At 41.6% G+C, this 20,833-nt stretch overlaps 1 protein-coding gene across 1 annotated transcript in view; it reads left to right on the forward strand.

Annotated features, from left to right (window-relative positions):
* The first annotated feature begins 3,968 nt into the window (after positions 1–3,968).
* Positions 3,969–20,833, forward strand: part of dock5 (dedicator of cytokinesis 5) — a 38,137-nt gene continuing 21,272 nt past the window's right edge. The window contains exons 1-14 of the mRNA XM_080467155.1: positions 3,969–4,152; positions 12,245–12,328; positions 12,547–12,587; positions 12,671–12,726; positions 12,984–13,080; positions 13,258–13,406; positions 13,516–13,651; positions 13,753–13,910; positions 15,648–15,729; positions 16,342–16,471; positions 17,145–17,217; positions 19,465–19,607; positions 19,770–19,895; positions 20,032–20,156. Coding sequence (XP_080323281.1) covers positions 4,110–4,152; positions 12,245–12,328; positions 12,547–12,587; positions 12,671–12,726; positions 12,984–13,080; positions 13,258–13,406; positions 13,516–13,651; positions 13,753–13,910; positions 15,648–15,729; positions 16,342–16,471; positions 17,145–17,217; positions 19,465–19,607; positions 19,770–19,895; positions 20,032–20,156 — 1,443 coding nt within the window. The 5' untranslated portion in view covers positions 3,969–4,109. The remainder of the gene's footprint in view (positions 4,153–12,244; positions 12,329–12,546; positions 12,588–12,670; positions 12,727–12,983; positions 13,081–13,257; positions 13,407–13,515; positions 13,652–13,752; positions 13,911–15,647; positions 15,730–16,341; positions 16,472–17,144; positions 17,218–19,464; positions 19,608–19,769; positions 19,896–20,031; positions 20,157–20,833) is intronic.

A 20,833-nucleotide genomic window follows, 5' to 3' on the forward strand; every position in this document is an offset into this window, starting at 1 on the left:
CTCTCGCCAGGACTACATTGTCACTTTCATGCAGAAAGTGAGAGCAAAACCCTCTTTAACGCCCCAGCTGTCGTAGCTGTGTGTCCATATGTGCACCTGTTTCTATTTACCCCACACATCTGCACACCGTTGGAATAATAGATGCTTTTTCTTTTTCTTTTCCTTTTACGGACCCTCGTTATTAAAATGTTACACATAGTCAGGGACTTTTACTCTGAGGTTTCCGAGACCTAAAACAACCTGATCTAAATTAGCAGCAAAGAGCTGAGGGGATTCCTTGTGAAGACTCAGTCTGTCTAGTGCGATTGCTTATAGAGCTATTCACCTCCAGGTGAACTCCCAAGTTCAACTCCACCTGTCAAGCTGTCACACACATTAACGTAAAGGCGCGCGCACACACACACACACACACACACACACACACACACACACACACACACACACACACACACACACACACACACACACACACACACACACACACACACACACACACACCGCTCTCCACATTAAACGATTTTCGCTCCAAACATTAAGACACAGTTCCATAAAAGTGACATATAAGAAGATGTTTAGGAAACCAGAGCACAATAGAATGTGACTCAGCGTTGAGATTTTGTCAGGAGCTGTCTGCCTATTGTATGCAATAGCACAAATCAGTCAGGTGATGGCAATATTGCATTCCTTTTTGCAAGTTTAATTGTTTTCTTTTTTAACTGTAGAAAGACCAAAAGAACTCTTTACCTTGAATAACAGATTTTTTTTCCTTCTCTTTTTCCACAGATGCAGAGGTAAATGTGAAGTGAAAAGGGCATGTACACATAAAAAGGACTCTTACAATGAATTAAAAGACTTGGCAAACACCTACAGCGCAGCCACAAATAGGTCAAAATAATCATGTGTAACAGCTCAAGCCACAACCTTTGAAATCCCACATATAGCTGCAAAAATGGGCCTCTACTACTCGACATCCAGGATGGCTCAGTCAGTGTATCTAAGGTCTTTAGATTTGTCAAACATTCAGCCAAAAGCAAATGCATTTCTGCCAATGAAAAAAAAAAAATACAGGTTTGTGCTTCTATGTGACTGCTGCAGTAGTATGTGACAAATCAAAATATAACCCTTGAAACTAAAGCAGGAATTCTTTCTGGTGTAAGTGATTACTCTTTCATGCCAGCGTCAAACAACAATAATTTATAAGCATTCAATAATCATTAGTTATTAAATTGTAATTTGTTCAATAGCCCTGTGCTTTGCAAAAATAATACAATTTCAATAACAACATCCAATCAGACTGGGCGGTGTTCGTACAAATCCACCACAAGCTGTGTTTAAAGGCATCTGCATCAGAATAGGAAGAGGCGGGGGGGGGGGGGGGGGGGTCTCAGAGAGGACACCCAAAAGCATTGGACTGCGGAATGTTATTGACAGCACCATTTGGCTGATGGCTGGCAGAGAGAGAGAGAGAGAGAGAGAGAGAGAGAGAGAGAGAGAGAGAGAGAGAGAGAGAGAGAGAGAGAGAAAGAAAAACAAACACACATGATGGTCAAAAGAACAAAAGGCTAAGTGGGCCACCAGATCTGAGAGCCAACAGCTGTAAATTACTTCACTGGGCAGGGGAGGCCAGGGAGGGAACGAGAGCATCTGTGAGCTTCATCTAAACTAAATCCTGTACAGACATTTGTGTGTATGTTTGTACTGTAAATAATCTCCTCTGTGTACATCCATTCAATATTTAGTCGACTGCATTAAGGTATTGCTTACAAGACACCGCTTTACTTCTAAATAGACTTTATTACATTTTATTTATGTTGCTCTCAGTTTTGTCTTGGTATATGAATAATTCATAGGCATATTCACTTCAATAGGCAAACTTTTACGTTCCTATATGATCCAGTGACATAATCCTACCCTTTCTTTTAGCCCTTATAAAGGTAGAAAGGATCGTTTCAATCTAGCTGCAGGTTAATTTTTCATGTTTGAATTTGGAGTGCTCAGGAGGTGGACTGAAAGCTACGTCTACATTTATAATCCAAGTAGTTTCTGGCATTTTGCTATTCCCTCTCATGAGTGCTGATTGCATTTTAAAGGGTTCTCCGAAATATTACAAACTCTTCTCAAAATACTGCTGTCTATAGTCCACACCATGAGTAACTGCTCTCGCAAGTATGAGCATAAAGCTTAACAAACAAACAATTATTCTGTTGATGTAAAACAAAACTAAACATTAATGTTTTTGCAAAGACAAAGCTGTTTTCACATATTATAACATGGATCCCTAACTTTTTAACGTCTGTTGTCATTAAGGGGTAGATTGTTGAATTAGTATTGCATAGCAGACAAATATTGCATTTCACAATTGTCTGCCTCGACTAAAAATAACACAACTTATTTTAAAACCCTTTACTGTAATGTGGCGGTTCCCTTTTTTGGGGGGCAACTTCTGCATTTCTTGTGACATCAACACTAACAAAGATAAATTATTGGCAGTTATTGTATGATACTTGCGCATGATTTCTAGAATTTGTAATATAATGTCATCAACCGATGGGTATTAACCTTCTCATATTAACAAAGACTGATGTGTGTTGCTGTTTTGTACAGGTGACAATATGTCAAAATATGCTCAATGTGTTAATTTTCAATAACTATTTTTGCAAATAGCACAGTATATTATTACACAATCAAGTATAGGATGTGGCAGAAAGAATTTTCACGTTTTCATGGAAAGCCAGTGAGAAATACCATCTTCTATAGTGCCAAATTCAAGCCTTAGGGTGCTGGAGCCAATCCCAGCTGACTGTTGGCAATGGCAGAGTGCATCCTGGTCAGGTCGCCAGTCCATCACAGGCCAAACACACATACAAACACATACACTCACATTCACATTTATGGGCAATTAGAGTCCCCAGTGAACCCTAAGTGCATGTTGTTTTGGACTGTGGAAAGTAACCGGAGACTAAATAAAATCCATGCAAACACAGTGAGACTGAGGGCATGTAAACTCCACACAGAAACGACCTCAAAATCCAGACCGGTGACATTCCTGCTCTAGAGCTCATCACTCCACCAGTCTAATATACAAACAACTTAAAGACATTCTGAACCAATTATTTGTGATTACATGACAGTGTAAATTAGTATAGTTTTGCCTCTCAGTAAAATAATCCAGGTTCAAATCCAGGTTGGGGATTATTACACTTGTTTAGTAAAAAAATTTTCATTAGTGTGTTTGCCCTGTGATGGACTGGTGACCAGTCCAGAGTGTAACCTGCCTTTGACCACACTCACCTGAGTCCAGCTCCAGAAACCTTATGAATAAAACGTTTATAGAAGACGGATGACACTATTAACTCAAAAACATAAAAGAGTAAATGGGTGGAGAGTATTTCAATGTTGGCCCTGTTAAGGGTTAACTCGGTCAGCATGTGCAGCAGCACGGCAGCTTGCAATCCAATCTCATTCTGAATTAAAAACAACAATCTGGTAATAATTTATTTATGACTCATCAGTGATTTAAAACTCTGGCTTCAATTAATTATTCTCCTCTGGGTTGTCAAACTGTGCGTCTCCTGAACCCGAGACACTGTCTGGGAGTCCTTGAAGCAAAATGAGAGATTGTTCAGTCCCGCTATAATTTACCCTCAATTCAATTCTCAGCTCATTTGAGGATTTATGAGAAAGTGTTGCAGTTATCGACTGGCCGGGAACAGGAAATGCTCTCGGACCTTTGCTGAAGACAAAAACTTTTGATGAAGCGGCGGCGGCGTCTGTGGTGCGTTCAGGGACTGGTTTGGAAAGTCCGTGTGTCACACGCCCCTCTCTCTCTCTCTCTCTCTCTCTCTCTCTCTCTCTCTCTCTCTCTCTCTCTCTCTCTCTCTCTCTCTCTCTCTCTCTCACCCTCTCACCCCCCCTCTCTCTCCCAGGCGTGTTTCTTTCCCCTCCTCTCCTCTCCCCTCCCCGTTTACAAGGCATGATGGCGGAACTGTAGACTTTGGGACGAGCAGGAGTTGCGCCGTCCGTCCGCCTTTTAGCAAGTGTATATATTATTATTATTTATTTATCCGGACCACTTTCACCCCCCCTCCCTCCCCCCCTCCCCTCCCACTATGACCCGCTGGATTCCCACTAAGAAAGAGAAGTACGGAGTTGGTAAGTGCTCACTTTTAACTACGCGTGTTGTGTTTTTTTTTTTTTTCTGGTGGAAAAGTGGCGGAGTGAACTCCCAGCAACAACTAACAGAAACTCCCTCAAGTTTGGCACCACGCATTTTATTGTTGTTGTTGTTGCTCAATGCCTGGTTTTAATATTGCTCCCCAGTTTAGTTTCAAGTCCATTTGCTTTCCTTTCCTCATCCTCATACTTCTACATTTAAACTCTTTTAGTTTTCCTCATTTGGTTTTGATAAGAAATGACTTGAGGAGGGAAAAAAAAGAAAAAAAAGAAAGTTGAATGGACATACCAGTCATTCCTGTGCTTAATCTCTCTGAGCGGACTTGTGGAAGTTACAGTGAAGTTAAATGAATTCTCATTCGGCTGAAAGGTAGTCTGCAGTTCCCCCCCTCAAGGACTCCTGCAGCCACACATGGGAGTCACCTCAGTGTGACTGGACTGTCAGTGAGATAAGAGAATGAGACTGGGATAAACACAGGAAAGGCTGGAGAGACTATTTATACTAAGAGCTGTTCACTATCACTCCAATTAACCACGAATGACCATGTTGTGTAGGATAAACCTAGATTCCTCACAAGTCTATATGCCAACTGCAATAAGGTGTGGCTCTTCAACCTGTGTGTGTGTGTGTGTGCACGCAATACAATCTTTTATGCTTATACTATCAGATAACCCTCCACACCCTCAAGGTAAATCAGCACACACACACACACACACACACACACACACACACACACACACACACACACACACACACACACACACACACACACACACACACACACACACACACACACACACACACACACACGGAAAGAATCCCGGTCAGGTTCACAGTAATTACTTTATAACCAGCACAGTTTGACTGGTCATTGCTTGCTGATCTGATTGCTTGCAGGCACTTTTCCTTACATTGTTTCCTGGTTTACAGCAGAGATGAGTAGCGCCTGTGGAAAACCCTGCATGTGGGGATCATAAATACATCTCGCCTACAGTTTTCCTGAATCCGAGCACAGGACTGAAATACCTCAGCTCTAACCTGGATTCTTTCATTGACTTTATCTTGAGGTTTTAAATAAACTGCTGTGTTTGGCTGCTGTTGTGCCTGAAAACATTGTTAAATCCTTGATTTCAGGTGAGAGGGGAGGCCTCAGCAACACAATCCTGCCCTCTCTTTGCTTTATTATATATATATATATATTCTGACCTTGTTCTTTCTGCTGATCTTGACACATTCTCTATGTTAATCCTTTTAGATCCCAGTGTGGCTCTCAAAACTGTTGCTCTGCCTGATTGTGTAGACAGCCATTCTCCTGGCGTTTGCCTCAAAAACAGAGCAGGAGTCACTAACACTATACTTAATCCTTAAAATGCCATCGGACCTTGTACACGGGCTTACATTTTTAATCCGATTAGTTAACCCTGACTGCGCTGCAATACCGGCATCTACATTTTCGGATGAAAGAAGAGATTGAAGGTTGTTTTTTTTGTGATAATATCAGTCTCATTATGTAAGCTAAGAAGAGCATGTAAATGATATGCAGTTTGGGATGCCACACACTTCAATGGTGAACGAGTGAAACCATGGCAATGAAGTGATATAACAGCTTTTCATTTAGCATCTTTAAGCGAAGTACTGTACTAGAGGCTCCACTGAAGCATTGAATTGGGGAGAGATAAGGCGTGTGCTGCTCTGCAGGTCTTACAGATAACCTCAGGTGAGGTCACAAGTCGGAGTAGACTGGGAGCTCAAGTCTGCAAAATAAAAAATAAACAAATCTTGGGAGTGAAGTTTGGAAGATAAAAGTATGAAGCTGCTCTTCAACTCTGCTTGAGACATGTTGCTTGAGGCTACATTAGCTGCAGCTAACATAACACACCCAATCTAAGCAAATCTACCGTGAATGCCGCGCGACGTAATTGGCTGTGTGCTGTAAACGCAGTGTGATTGGCTGTCATGAGGCTTAACTGCTTGTGACACACTCTCAGCTTTTCTTTATTTCGGAAGCAACTTCAAATGCATGTCATGGCTGCATATCTGAAGGAGTCTGATGATGCTTGGTATATGACAGGATGGAGTTTCAATTTGTTGTGATACTGAAAGCTGGGCAACCTCTTGTGATATTTTTTCAAATCCACTTATTTAAAGAAAAATACCATCTTGTTTTTATGTTTTCTTTTGAGATTCTCTCTCAACCATATTCCATTCGCATCATGTCATGCTTCGTGCCACTCAAACCTCAGAATCCAGCTTTACCAAAGAAATGTAAGCACTAACTTCATTCCTCTGTCTGGCAGTATTAAATCTATCCATTACTATTTCTTCTAGAGAAGAAGTCAGCCTATCCTGGGCTCTGGCGGTTCATTTAATGCTCTTCGTACGCACTAAAGAGATTTGTGTGCTTCAAATAGTGTAAATGTCACTGCCTTAGAATGAGTGTAATTAATAATTAATTAATATTTCAGGCCCCATTTTCAAGTGAAAGTGCATCATTTCTGTGTTTTTGTTTCAGAAAAGTTATGCAACGGCAGAAACGCTGAAAAAAATGTAGTTAGCATGCCAGGCCACCGGTTGGTTCTGTTGTTTGTTTTTCTAATGAAACCACACACACACACACACACACACACACACACGTGCAGAGAACAATATGCTATAAGCATTAATAATGGCAAGGACACGGACATTTGTATGGGCAGACGACCAAGTTGGTTTCTTATTCCGGGCTACACTGTAAACCTACCAAGTCCCAGGAGAATATGGACTGGGGGTCATGACTCTGGAGGCCGCCATCGTTCTTACTGTCCATCTACTTGTGTATGTGCTTAAGAACTTTTCACTATGGCCGTGATTCCCATACACAATAGCAGCATTTCACCAAAGCATTTCACACACACACACACACACACACACACACACACACACACACACACACACACACACACACACACACACACACACACACACACACACACACACACACACACACACACACACACACACACACACACACACACACACACACACATTTCCACGGAGATAGAGTCGGAGTATTTTTAAAAAAGCTCCACCTTTGGGAGCCGTTTTCAAAAAGTTGTCTTTTCAGCGGCTCCGAGCAACGTTGTCGTGTAAAAAGCAACAAGAGTTTTTCGTTTTCACTTAAAAACGTTGTCGTGTAAACGGGGCCTCAGTCTCCTAAATGGATATACTGGCCAAATACCAAGAGGAGGACTACAGTACTTTCTCAGAGAGAAGAAAGAAGCCAACGATAACTGCGGTGACAGAAGGTAGAAGGAGACACAATCAGAGGCTGCGTTGTGTTTGGCGGTGGTCCGTGGGAAACGTCTTGAGGCGTCACAGGGAAAAATGTATAAACACTTCCACGGTTATTAATTTCTAATCTCAACATCGCCCCCAGGGTGACCGGTAGTACTTCTCCATCGGTCCCCATCCGTAAGCTGCCACGAGACGTATTGACGTACAAGAAGAATTTAATGCAGATGAACGGCTTTGTGCGTATTCTGAAGTGTTGCTCCAGCCGGCTAACACACCGACGAATCATAAAACATTTAACGAGCCGAACCTGGACGTCAATTCATTTACTCACTGATTCAGTGTTGCTGGGAATCCAAAAAGTTGCCATTTTCTAACAGCAGTGTGTCGCTTAACACGAGTAACAGACAAAAAAATGTATTGCAAATATTGCAAATGTCTTTTGTTTGGAAAAGAAAAAAAAACAAACAAACGTCAAACGCCATGCCCGTGGACACCTGGCGGCAAAATGGTGATCAGTACAAACAATACGATGTAAAACTGTAACGATTCAGGAACGTTCTAATAGGGATTCTATACCCTTGAAGGTCAATAACCCTGCCCCAAACACAACTAAATGGAATTTTTTTTTTTATGCCGTTGCCACACTCAGTTTCTTTAGTGGTACTTTCTGATTTCTGAAGTTTGATGTTAGTCTTGTTAATTGAAATCATTACGATATCACCAGTAAGCACATCTGGTAACTACCCTGGACTACAAGATGACACTTTATTCATCTGAATGGAAGCTGCTCACTGGCGTCCAACCAGGAAAATGTTCCCAAGTGTTCTCTGGTGTGATGCGCTGCTCTTTTTGACTCATGGGGGGAAAAAGTGAGATTTCTGCACACATGAATGTCAGTACTCTTAGGGGTCTTGCAGGGACTTCATATGAAAGAAAGTGTGTTGTGTTTTCAAAAGCGGTGTCGGTGTGTGAAGACAGAAAATAAAATCTTTAGACTGTGCTGTATTGGTTAAAGTATTTTTCAGAGGCTTTCTGTATTAATCTGATGGTGGCCTGTGAAAACAGAGCTAAATCAGTGGTGGGACGATTTCAAAAAAGCCACTCGAAACCTTTTAGGGATGAAAACAAACACTGTTATTCCACTGCATTTCACTCCTATTTAAAAGATATACTACATACAGCTCTGTGAATGTGTATTCACTTGCCGTATTTTTCAATTAAAGTAGTCTTTATTTAGGAAATTATACATCTTAATGAGGTCTCCAACTGAGCTAAAGTGTAATCATGATCATTCGAAGGTTCAACAATAACTCGAATGTAATAATTTTCATTAAGGTAGTTATTATTAGAGCATTTGTTCCATCACAATAAACCTTTTAAAGCTTACACGTTGTACCCTCACTACTTAACGGTGGTATTACCTCACAGTTGCTCACGAGCGACAATACCTCCTCCTGCTATTACCTTGAGTTTTCTTCAGGGAGCTGCCTTCAAGTCATAAAGATTGACTTATGGCCGTGCCCGCTGCGGCCAGATGGGAAAGGTTTCAAGTGCTGCGGCCACTTCTGCGAATTGTTGATATTATAAAATAAATAGGAAGTTCAGTGATGAACTATATATAGCTATTTTCACTGCTGGTGTTACTTACCGTTATAACCAGAATAGAGCAGACATTTGGGGACTTTGCACGACACATCAATCATTATTATTACTTCCCTGTTTGCTCATCTTGCAATATCAAATCTGTCTGCAGCTGCAGACTTGGACATAAGTGTCGACCTTGTTCCCAGTTTTGATGAACTGACCAGATGGTTGGTCAGTTTTGGCTTTTAAAGCTTCATATAGGATTAATTACTTCAGTTCTTTAACAACCTGGGGAGAAGCATATGGGCTTTTTTTTTTTTTCTTCCTGCGTTTGATAAGATAAATGTAATTTGCTCGCTGCTAAATGTTGCAGCGAGGTTTTTAACCAGAATTAAAAGATCAAACCACGTGGGTCTAATTTTTTTTATTTTAGATGATGAGCTTTGAACTTGAGAATTAGCTTCCTGATTTATGGATAACCTATAAGGACGCATTAACTGGAGCCCGGTTTTAAGAGGTACAGATCATTTCAGGCTGTCTAGACAGTAGACGGGAGGCAGGAGGGTTTTTCCTTTGAGGCCTTGGGGGTTTTGAAGCCTGCTGCCTGCGGAGAATTGGCTCCAGAACAAACTTTGATACACTCACTTTTACCAAATGATTTTATGGAGAGACACTGAGTTTACCTGTCCCTGGTCTATGTGTCATACATCACTGAATTGTTGCTTCCTGAGCAAAACAATGCTTCATATAATAGTTGTTGTCCTTTCACTTTGAAGTGAAATACCACCCTTTCTCAGTCTGATTAATTTTGTTTTTGCGTGGTTACATCTGAAAATGGATTTGCTTAGCTCAAGTGCAAATTATGGTTGTTATCTTTGACGCATCGCACTTTGTAGCACTACATGCTTTATCGTTTTATTTTCTTTCATGTGTTAGATTGAAGATCTCTCACGCTGTTTGCCAGATTAAAATGTGCTGGAGCTGTTTCTCCGGTCCATTGTATCTTCGTCCATTGAATACTGAAGAATTTGTGTCTCGCATAACTTTATGGTTTTACTTTTTCCCTCTCGCACACTTACCCGGTTTGTTTGTGTTTTCTCATGGCGATAACATAGAATACTTTCTTTAATGTCTTGCTTTCACGCCCAGTCAGCGATGCGGACAATAGATTCTTGTTGTATTGTGTTAACTTTGATGAGCTGCCAGCCGTTGCTCAGACTGTTCAGCCGTAGTCTCCTCTTAATTGTCGGCTAATCCACTTCCACGGTAAATCATTTAAAGGGAATCGGGCTTGCTCTGATTTAACATTATTATGCACATGAGCTTGAACTCCTATCAATGAAGCCTTATTGGACTTTACCAGAGTCGCTGCAGGCTCAGTATTTGGAGTTTAACAGGAATCTAGTGAGTCTTGGTTGCATTCATGAGCTGCGCTGCCACAGCCCAGACTGATGCTTTCAGTTTAGACAGTCTGGTATCGCAACACGCTCAAATGAGTTGCGACCACTGGCTCGGTGCCACGCTGTTGCCAGGCCCGAACGCTGTGTCAAGCTGTTGAATGGACTATTGTCACTCTCAGCATGTCTAGAGGGAGTTTTTATTTCTTTAGGTATTGTTCTGACTACATAAGTAATCTGCGGTGATTTGCAGTCCGTGTGTAACTCCCTTTTAAATAAAAAAATTCAAATAAAAAAAAGCCTGAGATTTGCGTGTTTTTACATTTTGATGTGTTTTCAGGGAATGAGACAGAAAGCAAACATCAATAACACTGCAGTGTTTCTATAAATCCCTGATAGACTCCGGTATTTGTTTTTCTTTTGATGAATTGTTGATGGATCTCACACTAAGGCGTCATTCACATTAACCTGTGTCGGTGCCCCCGAATTACTCAGCTGGCAAGGATCTTACCTGATACTATGTCAGCTCATAGGTTTTGCAAAAAAACCCATCTCTTGACAGGAAACTGCTTCCCCGTGGACGTGTTTGTCTGCACAAGTGCATCTTATAGAAAGCTGGGAAAGATCTGTCGCTGAAGGAAGAAGCCATGGACAAGGAACGGTAGTCACATTCAGCGATTTGTCAAGTTTTGGTATTCAGACTGAGGTGCGATAAGCCGAGCCAGTTGAAGCGTGCTGTGAAATCTGGCCTCCAGCAACAAGCATTATCACCATGCAAGTCAGGGCAGAGCTCTGCTCATAGCTCCTCTATCTGACTGCGAGAATGAGCGGCTGCGCACTATTGCAGCTCCCTCAAGTCATGACAAAGTCCTTTGCTACGGCGTTGTTTGCCAAGGTTTCTCTTTTGCAATCGCTCTCCGGTAAAGGGGCGTGTTGATGTATGTTTGTCTGCAGGGGCGTGCTTTTCTACATCCTCGGCAGAGAGCTTACAGAAGAAAAGGGTTCACTTCCAGGAAAGTTGTTAAAATAGCACTGGTGTCAGGACAGTATCTGCAGTTGAGCGTCAACTGAAAAGAGGTTGTAAAGGTCAGAAATTGTACGATGATCTCAGAGGATTTGATGACATTGCATTTTCGCTTTGCCTCTCAGTTTGGAGGTTAGGACAGCAAGCTCGTAACCAGACATTGAATGGTTTGAATCAACAACACTGTGTATCACCAAGCAAGACCCTCAATCCACACCTGCTCAAAAAGGGCTTCCAGGTTAGAATACATACCAAGTCAAACATGTGGTGACCCTGTAAAGGAGAACCTGAAACTTCTCTGTTTCTCTCTCATCATTTTTGACACCAACACCACCGTCTCCAGGAAAGTCCATTTACTGGAACGATCAACACGGCCTCAAGGCGTCCGATTCAATTAGAAGTAGTCAAAATGCTTACGTGGCTTGAGTCACACAGTTTGCTTTTTATAAATGGCAGTCAGATGAGGAATAAATGAAAAAGATCAAAATTCTCTTTGCCTGCGAGTCCCCGCTTCCTGTAACCAGGAGGGTGAATTGGTTTCCTTTTTCAGGGGGAAATTGTGAAGCCGTGATCCATAACTTTTTTTTAAACAGACTTGCTCCTCTGTGCAATGAGTGATTGAAAAGGGATTTGGGGTTTTTCTTAATCCACTGGACCTTGAGAAGGAACAAAACTCGTCAGTCAAACTGTCAGCTGAAACTTTTCTTTTTTTCCTCTTTTCCTCTTCGAGCATTAACTGTATTTTCTAAACGTTGCCTGTGTGTAATGAGACACCTCCGTTTTGTTCTCCAGCCATCTACAACTATGATCCCAGTGGTGAGCAGGAGCTGTGTCTTCAGGTGGGCGACACGGTGCACATACTTGAGAAATTGGAAGGTGAGTGAGTCTGAGCGCACAACAGGCCCCGACAGATCCCTCTCTCCCTTCTCTGAAGCAAGCTGACGCAGGAGCTTAAATGAGTTGTTGAACTCACTTGTGCTTAATGTGCTGTGCGTAATAATGTAAATGACATTGTCCTCCCAACACCACCCCTATCTTGTCTACCACCTCTCCCGCGGCATAACATTTTTCCCGGGTAATTTATATCTCCCCAGGCTGGTATAGGGGCTACACGCTACGCAAGAAATCACAGAAGGTAAGGGGAAATTGGTGTGCTTTATCATCCTGTAACTAATCCTATTTTGTATACATACTGATGTTATCGAAATGTTTTTTTAGGGCATTTTCCCAGCTTCCTACATCCACCTGAAGGAGGCTGCCGTAGAGGGAATAGGGTGAGATTATATATCAGTAAACATATAATTTTGATGATAAACTGCTTTGCTTTTACTTTTTTACCCCGCCTTGTCATTTGCCAATAACATATCGGTGCAATTATCATAAGTGAAGATTGGGTAATGCTCTTCTTGGCTGAGAAGGAGAGGCCTCACGCTGTTTATCATGTATTGAAATGACCAAGCGATATGACATGATGTGTGAGTGATGAGACACCGTTTCATTGTCTTTATTGTTCTCTTCTTGCGGCTGGTAGCCAGCAGGAAATAATTATTCCTGCAGATTTACCCCTGGTACAAGAGCTCGGGGCAACTCTGAGAGAATGGGCACAGATATGGCAGAAGCTCTACGTGGTACGTGTCGATTTCCTCTCACTTGATCTGTCACTCTGTTTGGAGTACAGTCAACTTTGTGTGTTTCTCTCTCGTTTGTCACTGCTTTGACACTTTGTTGTTGAAAAGCTGCGCCACTGTTCATTCCTCTGACAGAAGTATTATTTATAACAAGGCCTGAATGTGTTTCTCTGACAGGCGAACAAACCAACGCTGTTCAGGAGTGTGCAGCAAATGGCCTACAGCCTCATCGAATATCGATCTCAGATAGTGTCGGGAACGCTGCCCAAGGATGACCTTGTGGAGCTCAAAAAGAAAGTCACAGCAAAGGTCGACTACGGAAACCGGTATGCATCCTTTTTTTTTTCTTCTTCATTGCACTGCAATGACTTTCCGTCTGTGACAAGCGCCGTTGTAAAGTTTTTATCTGGGTATGTGAACTCATGTGCTGTGCAGGATTCTGGGATTGGACTTGGTGGTGCGAGATGAAGCTGGAAACACTCTCAACCCAGACCAGACCAGTACGGTCAGTCTGTTCCGGGCTCACGAAACCGCCTCCCGCAGCGTCGACGACAGGATACAAGAAGAGAAGGCATGGCTGAATGACCGACACAAACACACACTTTGTCATCATAGCAGTTGTCTATTTTAAAATGAACTTCGTTTTTTTAAATTTTCTTCATTTTCCTGCAGACGCGGCAACAAAACCTGGAAATGAGACGTCAGACCCTCTGTAGCACAGTGCACACCTACAGTCTCCTGATGAACCTGAAGAACTTTGTGTGTAACATCGGAGAAGATGCTGAGCTGCTCATGTCCCTCTACGACCCCGACCAGTCCGAATTCATCAGGTCAGTTCATCTTATTCCTGATAATTAAACAAGAAAATCTAAGGGATTTAAATCTCAGTCTGTGTAGACTTTGATGCATTGGTTTGTTAGTCTGTATCACTGATTCTTTGTTTGCTGTTGTGTTTACACTTATAGCTGCCGCTTGTCAAATATTTCCTTGGCAGAAGTTACGAAGTGAAAAATTTGAAATCACAATTGGCCCTGAAGAATAGTAATAATAATATTAATGATAATAATGGCTGGGGGTTGAGTGTTACTCTCACATAACTCTGCACAGCTCTGATGCAGCAGCTTCAACTCTGTTTTGAATTAATTCTTAATGCTGGAAGGCTACTCGTTTCAGGCGCCGCTAAGCTGCTGCTTCCTCTGCTTGCTGGTCTAGAAAACCAACATCTCTATTCTCTGGCAAAAAAAAAAGCCCAAAACAAAATGTACCGGCCTAAATAATAGAAGTGATTAAAACAACCTTTAAAATCGAAATGGTGAGCCGACTACATTTTTATGTGTGTTGAAGGTACAAAAACTGAAAACAGTCAATAAGCTCCGGCTCTCAAAGAGCTGTTCTGCTGCTGAACCAGTTATCTGACCCCCCCAGATGCAGCAGGAGTTAAAAACAACAGACCTTTTTTTTTTCTTTTTTTTTCTCCCCCCAGCACACAGTGAGACTTCATAGCAGGAACATTTCTGGTGTAACTAAATCCATTAATGATGGCTTGTCCTGCTTTTACCAGTTAGGCCAGATATATAGCCACTACCTGTTTTTGCAAGGTCCAAATGTATTCAGTGACACAAATCTGTTGAAGGAAAATGATTTATTTTTCACACATACAGGGAATGTACAGAAAGAAATCTGCATTTTGAGCAATTGGCAGCCTCAGTGCGGTGCCTGGGGAGCATTTAGTGGTTAAGGGAATATCTCAGTTAGCCACAGTAGTAACTTGTGGGCAGGGGGATTCGTACCGGTGAACCTCTGAACACAAGCCTGCTTCTTTAACCACGAGACAACAGATCCCACTCCTGCTTAGGGGGGGGCAGTGGTCGGATCTGTTGACTCCTGTATTATGAGTGTCCAAAATACAGAGTTGGATAAAGTACTTGCATTATTTACAGGAGCAGAAGTACAGATACTTGTTTGAAAAGAGTTAAAAATAAAGGTTCTGAATTATCAACTACAAAAGTAGAAGTGAAGAACACAATGCATTTTTTTTTAAGTGTTGTATTCACACTTGTATGCTCATGTCCACGTGACTATTTTTAGTGCTTTCCTCTGTATTACAGCAGCTTAGTAATGACACAAATCATCGTTCAGCTTTCACCAGTGTGCGATGGGCCAGAGAGAGTTTCAGTGGGAGGTGATACAAAAACCTTCCAAATGGTGGGGTCATGGGGATGCCTTTTCCCACAAATGATTTTTCAGCTGCTTTCATCCTTTCACTGTAACTCTGAATCCTCCAGTTTTAACAATGGATGTATTAGAAGAATACTCAAGGAAAGTACAGCTCCATGAAAAATCTATTTAATACATCAACAAAGTGAAAAGTATTGTGTTACTCTACATGTCTGACAAAATATGTGAAAAATGTATAATTTCATATATATAACATTTCAATTTATGGATTGAGACAAGAAATGTCTTTTTTTTTTTTTTTTTTTTATCTGTTGCATTTATTTGTCAATTCTTCCTGATGCCTGAGATGATATGCTATCTAACTGTAACTCCTATTTAAATCCATGCAGTGAGAACTTCCTGGTGCGCTGGGACAGTATGGGGATGCCTAAAGAAATTGAAAAACTCAACAACCTGCCAGCACTGTTCACGGTAACCGAATCCCAACCCGCCGATCGTATTCCCTCTGCCACGGATTCCGACAATCCGAGACACCGCCTGAACTGTGCGACAAAGACGACAATTTGCGTGTGGATCGCTCCTAATTTTCTGAGAGTTGAATGGCTCACATTCACGGCACATCATTGAAAATTTGCATCGCTATTATGTTGCCGCTGTTTACGTTAACGATGCAGTCAGCAGTTCTGTGCAAACACGTCTGTGTCAAGCCTGCATGTGTGTGCCACCAGGAATTAGTGATTGGGAGTGTAATGACACTGCACTGAGCAACACACACCCAAAAAAATAAATAAATACAATTGTGGTTTGTGAATCATATCTTCTTTCCTCAAGTACACAAGTCAAAACTCTGTTGACTTAAAAAAAAATTATAAATACAGAGAATCATGGACGTGAGAAGTTTTTTGAAAAAGGGATATTTTGTTGAAGCTTTGACTACCTGCTTTTATCTTGTAATGCTTAGCATCTGATGTGCAGCTTTATCCATGTGAATGCACGTAATGACAGGGGAGGGAGAGGGACTGCGACCTGCTTTTTGCCGTCTGCGAGAAATGCTTTGAAAAATCATGTTTGTGTTTTGCTCAGGACCTGAGCAGCAGTGACTTGATGAGGCAGCGGCTCTTCCTGGTGTGCCAAATCATCAGAGTGGGCAGCATGGAGCTCAAAGAGGGCAAGAAACAAACTGGTGGACTGAGGAGACCTTTCGGTGTGGCTGGTACGCAGCTTTTTTTTTTCTTTTCTTTTTTTTCTCTTTACAAATCTACTGATATTTGTTTAAACAATAAAAAAGTCAATTTGACGAGAAAGAAAAAAGCCATTCCTCCTCTGAAGGTACAGCTGCATGAATGGGTTTACTGAGGTATAGAAATGAGGGATCCATGTGTCGAGCGAAATGGGAACACCTGCTTCCTGACCTAGAAAATGCCTTCACTCTACCTTGGCGAGAGAGCCGGTGGAAATTGGTTTAGCAACCGTCTTTTTGTTTTTGGCCAGATGATTAGTGGATTTGATGAGAAATGGTTTCCAGCAAATGGACTGAGACCAGAGTCGGAGAGAGAACACTGAACTCAGAAGTCGCATTATTTTCAGTCAGGGAAACACTTGAGGTAAGAGAGCCGAGTGGAACGAGTCGGAGGTATTTTCCTCAATCCGCTTAGCGTGCTGGCTGTCTGCTGTGTCAGGCAACAGGTGAGTGAGCTCCAACACCTGGCTCGGCTTCAGCCGTAGAAGCAGGTAGCACAGTTTTATAGCTATAATTGGAAACACAAGTTTTACAGCTATTTAAATATGCACTAGTTTGCTGTTATTGTGGGACAAACTTATAACTACATTGCACCAAGTAAGGAAGTTTATTTCTGAGTCTACTGCCAGTGTGTTTGTCATTGCAGTGATGGACATAACAGATATCGCCCATGGCAAAACCGACGATGAGGACAAACAGCATTTCATCCCTTTTCAGCAGTGAGTCTTTTGATGCTGTCACACTTCCACCGTTAACCGGCTCAACCTTGTTTTGTAACGGCGCACAACTGAGCTCGAAAAATGGATGAGTAATGGAGCAGGACTCGAGTTATGCATGCGGTTTACGTTTTTTTTTTTTTTTTCGCTCATCTCTTTCAAAGATGAAAATCGGCTCTCTCCTACGATGTATTTCAAGGACAAATATAAAAAAAAACTTTTTGCAGTCCTGACTGTTAGCTCTTCTCAAAGCCTGGCTTCAAGGCCGCGTTCTCATGGCACCGGCACAGTCGGGGGGGGCGATGATGATGATGATGATGCGTTCACACGGATCCTCGATGGAAGAACCCCAAAATATCTTGATTGATTCTTGACATCTAAACCCAAATTTCCAACATCCAGCCTCTTTCTTTCTTCTCGCTGTGGAACAATTGACTGTGACTTATTGAACAGTGTTAGATTTAAAAATAATAGTTTAATAGGATCCAATATTTATCATTGCTGGTCAAATATTAAAAGATGATTGAATGCATTTCCCTTACCTTGAAATACTGAAGCCATTTGGACTTTTTTATCTGACAGCATGTTTGCAAATCTGTCCTGAAGCGTAATTCTCGTTTCTGAATACAAAAATGTAGTCCTGAAGAAGTAAAGATTAAGTTTTCTAACCATGACAAATAGATTTTTATTTCATAAGCACTGAGTAACTTTGACTTAAGTACTCATGAATCAACTAATTACAAACTATTAAGGGATAAGGCCACATGATGAATTTCCAAACCAACAAAAGATTAAAAGAACAACAGAGCTTCTGATAAGACTTTTTTCTCTCAGCTGCTTAAGTGCATCTGAAATGTTGCTGTAGCTTCCACAACAGTGAAAAACGAAAAAGGCAAACATTTAACCAGCCCTTTAATATAGCTTAACCAGCCTGTCAGATGTGTGAGGGAATGTGTCATAGCAGTCCACCGACGATCTTTTTGATTTCTGACGAGGAAGCCAGTCATTAAGGCTGACATTTGCTGCAGCTAAATCAGCAGTAGAATCAGAACAAGAGTCCTGATAGAAAGCCAATTATCTCCACGTGTGTGTGGAGTAACATAAAACATGAAGTCAAATCTCACAAAACTTATAATTAACAGGGCAACTAATAACTAATAACATATATACCAATAACAGGGCAAATCAATAAAACTAGTGCATTTTTTCTGCCACTCTGACTTATGCAGACAAGATGAAACCTTTCTCCAAAATGTTTCTGCCGTCCTCTCCGCCTTTGACCAACCCTCCTCTGTTTACTTTGGCGTATTCCGCTCTGTGTGAGTGATTTGTTCCACTGGGATGTTTGTGTGATTCACATTCAGTAACAATGGTCCAAAGAGTGCAGGATTAACCCCATCTCATCTGGTTTGAATTAGACTGAATTCAAATAACCTGAGACTAAATAGAAAGTTTCAGGCTATATATATTTGATGGTGGAGTTTTTTTTTTTTTTTTTTTTTTTTTTTTTTTTACTCCGGTGTAATAAATATAAGCATTCATATTTAATCAACCTTCTATCTATAGAGACGACCAAATAAATCTAAAAGTAGTGACTTTCCCCCTCAGCACAGGCAACTTGAGTTGTGCATTTTTAACATACACGTGAGACAGAACCATCGTACACATCCATTAGTATGATCGTCGACTGTTTTTCTTCTGTCAACACATAAAACATTCAGTCTGATCGTCGCGGTGAGCTGAAAAATGTTTTGCATATGGATCACAAAGTAAGTCTGCCTCACAGCATTCCCAGAAGTTATACTGCGTTTGGCACGTCGCTGTGCAAGTTGGTCACCAAGATGAAAATAAATGCAGCATTTGTGTTCAACATTTGCATTTGCATTTTGCAAACAAAGAATACTTCTGTGAGATCTTTTTGCTATTCATCAACAACATTCACAGGACTGTAGAATTTCTATTGTTGGGAGAAAAAAAAAGGCCAAAAAACAGAAGTACAGGTTAAAGTAGACACAAAACTAGTTTAGGTGAAACTCAACAGCTCAGTACGAGTTTTACTGTGCCGCGTTGCAGTCACTTGAGGTAAGTGGCATGTCGGGAGGAATAATGGTGCATCCCGTCAACAAAAAAAAACAAAATCCAGAGAGCTTCACGTTGCCTTTGCAGCTCCTTTTGTCCATTTGTTTGTCACCTGTCAGAGATACTGGCAGCTGATGCTTTTGTACTCTCTCCCAAATATTCGCCTCCTAGGATAGCTATGGAAACCTACATCCGTCAGAGGCAGCTCATCATGTCACCGCTCATCCCTTCCCGAGTCATCGGAGAGAACGAGCCACTCACGGCTGTCTTCAACAAAGTCATCGCCACGCGGGAGGTCAACCACAAAGGCCAGGGTAAAATGAAGTGCTCGCAGATGGTGTCTTCCCCTGTGACGCCGGGGGGTCGCTCGAAATTGGCCTCTTTGTTTTGAGAAAAAGAAACGACGTGTGAGAGGCCTGCGCAGTGTATCCCTTTGGTGTCTGCCTCATTGAATTTCTTTACATGCTTGCTGGCAGGGCTGTTTGTGACCCTGAAGCTCCTCCACGGGGATCTCACCCAAGTCAGGAAGGACTACCCCCACTTTGTGGACCGCAGCACGGCAATCGTGAGGAAAATGGGCTTTCCAGAAATCATCCTCCCAGGTGGATTAAGGTCTTTGTTGTTGGGCACTGCTCCACATATGCCACGGCCATGCCCATTTTAATTGCTCAGAGAGCCGTGTGAAGGGCTGATAAATTCTCTGCACATCCACCTGATCATCTGCTGTCCTTCTTCCAGGAAACGTGAGGAATGATATTTATGTAACCTTGCTACAGGGAGAGTTTGATCGTGGTAAAAAGAAGACCCCCAAAAATGTGGAGGTCATACTGAGTGTGCACGACGATGAAGGCAATCCCATGGAGGTAAAATAGACCCAGTGATTACAGCAAATGTCCTTGTATCTGCTTTTATAATGAAGATTCACGCGCTGAACTTTTATGGAAAGCAATATTAACATTTCATGTTAGCTCTTTAACCGATTTTCTAATCAAACATTTTCATCACACATACCTTACTGTTCTTTTGAAAATATTTTCATGCTACTCTGCGACGCAGTAAGGTAAATATTGCAACAACAAAATCCAGAGAGAGTCGGGATGTTGTGCAAAATGTAGATGAAAACAGAAAAAATGGATTGATGTGCAATTCATTTTGAACCCCTGATTTAATTGGAAAAAAGCTCAAAGTCAACATATCAAATCTGGTAAATGAGTAATTTCATTGTATCTGGTGAATACACAGCCAGTTTGAATTTGAATCAAGCAATACATTTGATGTCAGAACAGAAGCATGTTCATTATTACTGCGATGGGTCACCTGAACTGAAGGGGATTGATTTATTTACCTTTGCTTGGTTGCTGCATATAAGATTTCAGCAACCTATGTGGTTTTCACGTAATTGCATCCTGTTTGTATCGTTCACACTTTGCACATTATCCCAACCTTTTTTTTTTACCAACTGTCCTTGTAAATGTGGTGAAACATCGGCATGTTATCATTTATTTGTGCGCATGTTGGCACAGCAGCGTTTGTATTGCAT

Source organism: Lipophrys pholis (assembly GCF_963383615.2).
Source record: "Lipophrys pholis genome assembly, chromosome: 7".
Classification (NCBI taxonomy): domain Eukaryota; kingdom Metazoa; phylum Chordata; class Actinopteri; order Blenniiformes; family Blenniidae; genus Lipophrys; species Lipophrys pholis.